This window comes from Bidens hawaiensis, unplaced genomic scaffold (genome assembly GCF_021521415.1).
Source record: "Bidens hawaiensis isolate Kalapana, Puna unplaced genomic scaffold, B.hawaiensis_p1.1 tig00028239_1, whole genome shotgun sequence".
Classification (NCBI taxonomy): Eukaryota; Viridiplantae; Streptophyta; class Magnoliopsida; order Asterales; family Asteraceae; genus Bidens; species Bidens hawaiensis.
In genome coordinates this window covers 45,131-51,720 of record NW_027494594.1, presented here as the reverse complement: position 1 = coordinate 51,720, position 6,590 = coordinate 45,131, and the positions used below count along the sequence as shown (strand labels likewise).

General features: G+C 34.4%; 1 protein-coding gene across 1 annotated transcript; it reads left to right on the top strand.

Moving 5' to 3' along the window:
- Positions 1-302: 302 nt before the first annotated feature.
- On the top strand, positions 303-5,727 carry LOC143576563 (NADP-dependent glyceraldehyde-3-phosphate dehydrogenase). The gene is made up of 9 exons (XM_077060627.1): positions 303-630; positions 2,409-2,602; positions 2,810-2,938; positions 3,582-3,701; positions 3,802-3,938; positions 4,328-4,483; positions 4,584-4,962; positions 5,208-5,324; positions 5,404-5,727. The coding sequence occupies exons 1-9, from the start codon at positions 486-488 to the stop codon at positions 5,515-5,517; spliced, it is 1,491 nt and encodes a 496-aa protein (XP_076916742.1). The 5' UTR covers positions 303-485; the 3' UTR covers positions 5,518-5,727.
- Positions 5,728-6,590: the final 863 nt, after the last annotated feature.

Sequence of the window (6,590 nt, the reverse complement as noted above, 5' to 3'; positions counted from 1 at the left end):
ATCTAAGCTCTGCCGATTTGATTTCGGTCTCAATATCTAAGCTCTGCCGATTTGATTTGTGTTCGTGAACATAATTCGTTTCCTTAATGAACGAACACGAACATAAAATTTCGTTCGGTTTGTGTTCGTGAACACATTATTTCCGTAACAAACGAACATAAACAAGACGTTCATGTTCGTTCGGTTTATTTAGAGCCCAATGACTAAGGTTAAAAGTGACTGTCACACGCTTCCGATGATTTTTTTCAGCCACAATAAGTTTTCGAACTTTCTCGTTATATATTGTAACCTTGAATTAATACATATGTTATAATTCACTTAGGATACATGCTATGAAGTGTGGCTCACCTTCCTTTAATATTTATACACACCAACACAAGATAAACCAAACACCATTCATTCACACACACTCTTGCTCTCTCTCTTTCTCACACACACAAAGTTGAGGAGATAAGGGTAGAGAGAGAAACTTGAAAATCTTATCAATGGCAGGGACTGGTGTGTTTGAAGATATAATAGAAGGAGAAGTGTTCAAATACTATACAGATGGTGAATGGAAGAAATCTTCTTCTGGCAAATCTGTTGCTATTATCAACCCTACAACTAGAACCACTCAGTACAAGGTGCAAGGTACACTTTTAAACTTAATTAGGTAACAAATCAAGCCGTGTTGCTGCGGTGCAGCGACACAAATTCGATCGGTAACGGTTAGGTTCGTAACAATAACGATGACAAACCCAAAAAAGTAAGCATACACAATAGTATTGACAATCGTATAACTTATTTATTATAGGAAAAACATATTTAGAACGTCGTGTAGTCGGTTGGTTACCCTGCATGGGTGCGGAAAGAATAAACGTGAATTCGGTCGGTAATGAGTTACGGGACTCGAACTAGGCCAAATATATAAATTCATTAACACTAAAATACAACAAATTAATTAATAATAAGAAAACAAAAACAAAATAAAAGACTACGAACCAACACGAATTCAATCGGAATTATGTTATGACATGAAAACAAAACCATAAGCATGATTTTTCTGATCTTATGTATAATCATGTTACCGTCGGAACATATAACAACTTCAAGTCTTGCTAGTTTTAAGGTTAATAAGTAAATTTGGATACCACACCGGCACATCCTAAAAGTATGGAAACATGACATTTGGTTGGCTGCAGAGCAATGCCATATCTTGATTATCTTATCTAAAACTTTTATTCTATTTGTACTTTATCTTGGGGCCATTATAAGTTATATTTAAAAACCTTCAAAAGCACACTGTTCAAGAGACAAGGATAAATGTGACATGAGCATATCCAAGGATTTTGCCATAAATTGTATGAATACTTATACCACAATTTAGTGTAGGGATATGTTTAAAAAATGATACAAAACCAAATATGAAACAATAATTGGAGAGATAAATGTAGTTAATAGAAGGTAAGAATATTTAAAAAATGGCGTCGTGAGATACTGAGATATATCATATATGGTCACAATAGGCAGTTAATTAGTGTTGCAAAAGAGCCCAATAGCATTCTAAACTATAGTTATGTTTATTCTAAAAATAACATATATCATGTTTTATTTCTTAAAAGTCTTTTTAATATTTTTTACAATAAAACTCAACATAATTTTTGTTTTCTTATGTTTTATTATGGAAGTCTTTTACCGGTGATTGGTGCATAAAAACCAACATATTTTCTGTTTTTTTTATTATAAAGATGCCTTAACAATTTTTTTTTAAAGAAACATGTATCTCTTTCTTATGAATGGATAAAATCATGAAAACCATTATTTGTCAAATTACATCATAAAATAGCCCTAACAATCATATTTCACGATATTAAATATATACAAATCATTTTAGTTTTTACCTTTTTATTTTATTTTAGGTTACGTTATCAACACTCGTGCATTTTTTTAATAATATTTTTGAAAGATTATTTATTATTTTCAACTTATTAAATTAAAAAAAATATTCAACTGATTAAATTAAAAAATTGAAAACAAAAATCAACATTGAATGGCCTTTTCCTTACCATGCGTCTATTTTAAAACATCATCATCTGAATTCTTAGCTTGTGGAGAGATTTAATGTGTAAAGGGTTGTTAAGAAGACTTTTACGAGAAAAACAAAAACGGAAAGAGAAGTGTTATGATTTTTCTTTTTTCTTTTTTTTTTGAAAAAGTTATTAAAAGACCTTTTTTAAGAAAATAAATAAAATTATTTGGTTTTATAATATCCCATATCTTATATTAACCAATCTATGTAATTATGATATAATAGCAAAAAAGCACTTTTCTTAGACATTTTCTTGCAAAAATCCTGTTTTTTTTTTTTTTGTTTTTTTTTGTTTGTTTTTTTGTTTTACGAGTAATACGTCAATGTTTTTGTTTATTAGCATGTACACAAGAAGAGGTGAACAAAGTAATTGAGTCGTCAAAAATCGCTCAAAAGCAATGGGCAAAAACACCTCTATGGAAGCGCGCAGAGCTTCTTCACAAGGCAGCTGCTATTCTTAAGGAGCACAAGGCTCCTATTGCCGAGTGCCTAGTTAAGGAGATTGCAAAACCCGCCAAGGATTCAGTCACTGAGGTACAACACATCAGTAAATTTACTTTCTACCAATCATTAGTATAAACGAATCGTAGATATAACACATTTAAAAAATATGCAAGAAGTTTGTATTCTCATTTTAGATACAACTTTGTAGCTAAAACATGTCACATTCAGAAGAAAAAAAAATTGTAATCAATAGTATATTAGATTATTAGGTACTAAAAGTTGTACTTTGACGTATAGGTGGTTCGATCCGGAGATCTAATATCATATTGTGCAGAAGAAGGGGTTAGGATTCTAGGAGAAGGCAAGTTCTTGGTTTCTGATAGTTTTCCAGGCAATGAGAGAACTAAATACTGTCTCACTTCAAAGGTATACCACATTATGAACATCAAATTTTGTTCTTCTCATAAAAATAATAAAAACATAGAACATCCCGACGCTAAGAACCATAAATACACCGCGTTGACTGACACTTACATAAGGTTTTTCAGTTTAAAAAACACTTATTTTCTTTAGTAGTAATCGTTCATTTTCCACATAATCTCCATGTTCTATTTATTTTTCGTAACTATGCTATTTTATATATAATAAGTATATTTTGTAAATTTTGTATTGTTTAAAATAATTGAATATAAATAAAAAGTATAATGTGAATTAATGGAAATTAAAATAGGATGGATGCACACCCATAACCTTTAATGCAAGGATACCACAACCCCATCCTAAATTTATTGAACTCAATACTTATGCCTATGTTTATTCGGGTGAATTCAGTTTTTTCGGGTTTTAACCGAAACAGAACATTAATGAATTTGACTCTGTTAGACAACTTCGAATTCGAATCGGTTCAGATGTCGGTTATGGTTAAAAATATTAAAAATACGAATAACCGATGCTAGCTAACCAAATATCCAATATCCGAAAAGGTTAAAAAGATATTTATGATTCGGGTGTGATAAAAATATATACTAATTCTGATTCGGGTTTTAAGCCTTAATTTGAACTATAACAGATTCCACTCGGAGTTGTCTTGGCCATACCTCCCTTCAACTATCCGGTGAACCTTGCTGTCTCCAAGATTGGTCCGGCGCTTATAGCCGGAAACTCCCTTGTCCTTAAGCCTCCAACTCAGGTAGTTAATTAATTTTCTAGTCAAAATATATGACACGTTTATTTGTTGTTTTGAACTATTTTTGGGTTTTCTGAATGTTATTTTGAATACGTGTTTTCAGGGTGCGGTGGCTTGTCTTCATATGGTGCAATGCTTTCACTTGGCAGGCTTTCCTAAAGGCCTAATTAGTTGTGTGACCGGTAAAGGATCCGAGATCGGAGATTTTCTAACTATGCATCCCGGAGTTAACTGTATCAGGTAGCTTAATTGCATTTTATATGTTACTTATTCAGTTATTCAGGCTTATGGGTCAAGAATGTAGGTAGCACCATCAAACTGCCGTCTGTAGATCACTAAAATAGTTGTCTTGACCGAAAAAGACAAACTTTGAAAATTATTGGTCAGAACGGTCATTCTGACTATAGAGGGTCAAATTTTCAAAATTGTTGGTCAGAACGGCCGTTTGGCCAATATTCGGACGACCGTTCTAACCATAGACGATCAAATTTTGAAAATTTTTGGTCAAAAAAGTCGTCCAGTCTCTATCCAGATGGCTGTGGTTTAAAACAATGTTGGATTAATTAGATGTCAAATGATATATGTATAGTTGACCCCTTTTTCAAAATACTTTTGCTATTTCTTTCCAGCTTCACAGGGGGTGACACCGGAATCGCAATCTCCAAGAAAGCCGGGATGGTGCCACTTCAGATGGAGCTTGGAGGAAAGGACGCTTGTATTGTGCTTGAAGATGCCGATTTAGATTTGGTGGCTGCAAATGTCATCAAAGGAGGTTTTTCTTACAGGTAATCAAAACTAGAAAATATAAGTAATGAATAGCAGTTCTATACTCTAGCATATATAGGATATTTACAAATGGTAGTGATTGATTAATTTTGTTTACAGTGGACAGAGATGCACTGCTGTTAAGGTGATTTTGGTGATGGAATCTGTTGCAGACGTGTTAGTCGAGAAAGTGAACGCCAAGTTGGCGAAACTGAAGGTGGGTCCACCCGAGGAAGATTGTGACATAACCCCAGTTGTGTCAGAGTCGTCTGCAAATTTCATTGAGGGGTTGGCTAAGGATGCAAAGACAAAAGGCGCAACATTTTGCCAAGAGTATAAGCGCGAGGGAAACCTCATTTGGCCATTGTTGCTTGACAATGTTCGCCCTGACATGAGAATCGCTTGGGAGGAACCGTTCGGGCCAATCGTTCCCGTTATTAGGATCAACTCCATTGAAGAAGGGATCCACCATTGCAATGCTAGCAATTTTGGTCTTCAGGTATACTAATAAGTCATGCATTAATAGTTTATATTATGCAAGCCCTTAGTATAGTCCTTTCGTACAAACTAAATTATCATATATATCCCTCTAAAACACCCCACTTATCTACACTACCAGAAAATAAACCTTAAATGGCACATGCTTTTGCGTGTCATAAAATAAGTGTGTCATAGTTCACGTGTTAATTATTGGTCTATTTTCTAGTAGTGCTAAAACGTATATAACTTTTTATCAAATGTCAGGGATGCGTGTTCACCAAGGACATCAACAAAGCGATATTGATTAGCGACGCAATGGAAACTGGAACGGTCCAGATTAACTCAGCGCCAGCTCGTGGGCCTGATCATTTCCCTTTTCAGGTGAGTTTTTACAGTTGTTGCAAAACTTTTGTTTACTTTATCATTATTAAAGCTAATTTGGATACCAAAAAACTTATAGGGTTTGAAGGACAGCGGTATTGGATCCCAGGGAATTACGAATAGTATTAATATGATGACGAAAATCAAGAGTACGGTGATCAACTTGCCTACCCCAACTTATACTATGGGGTAGTACCATCAAATATGTGTGATGAAATGAATAATAAGAATGTTAAACGTCTCTTGTCTTGGACTTAATACCATCAAATATGTATTAACGCTTCTCTTATCTTCGTACACAATGAAATAATGTTTAGAATTATTTAAGATGTCGAATATACTTCATGTGTTGATATGTTGTATGTTCACGGTAGAAATTAATGAATTTGAGATGTTCACGTTATGTTTTTTTAATCGTTGTCTTTAAGAAAAAAACAGAAGCGAATGGTTGGTTTCCACATCTGGTTTTTGAGGCTCCCCACTCGAGTTTGTTTGTATCTAGGATAGCAAAGAACTATAACTTTGTTTTCAGTATGATCGAGCTTGTCATTCAAAAGGAGGTGACGGCGCAGCTTGTTGCCCGTTTATCCACATTTCTATTGTAATTGGATCATTTTTTTTAATGTATGGAATCTAGGATGGCAAAAGCTGATCCAACCCGACCATCAGCGGGTTTACACCCTATTCACAAGCATATGATTGCACTTGTTCAAATTAAATACAATCATCATTCAAATAAGCAGGATTGCAAGTTGTTAACTCTACATGGTTGATAAAAACATTAATTAGTTAACCTAGGTATCAATGAATTATAAAATATGTTAATTTCTACATGTTGTCTATTCTTGCTAGTCTCTATTCTAGTTAACTTTGGAACATGTGTCTCGGTATGTGTGTCAGCCAAAAGACGCTAACAGAAACACTATCAAATTGAGGTGGACTTTTCAGGGGTATTATTGGGTATTTTTCGTGTAAATTCGATTATAGATCGGATATTTGAAAAACCCGGTTTCGGGTATAAAACGGGTCTGTTTCCGGGTATGGAACCGATTCCGGTTTTCAGGTATTACCGGGTATAAAACGGTTCGGGTTCCGGGTCAGGGTATTAAAAATCTGTACCTTATGGGTAGGGTCGAGTACGGGTCAGGGTATTAAAAATCCGGGTATAAAAAACCGGTACCGATCATTTTTTTCGGGCCCGGTTCCGGATTCGGGTTCTTTGTGCACCTCTCGCTGGAGAGGCAAAGTAGAGGTGTACAAAACCGG

Excerpts from the sequence above, each read along its gene's own strand:
- LOC143576563 (XM_077060627.1), top strand. The coding sequence starts at position 486 with ATGGCAGGGACTGGTGTGTTTGAAGATATAATAGAAGGAGAAGTGTTC. Across the intron at positions 4,484-4,583 it reads AAAGGAGGTTTTTCTTACAG|TGGACAGAGATGCACTGCTG; the intron begins GTAATCAAAACT and ends TTTTGTTTACAG. Across the intron at positions 4,963-5,207 it reads CTAGCAATTTTGGTCTTCAG|GGATGCGTGTTCACCAAGGA; the intron begins GTATACTAATAA and ends ATCAAATGTCAG.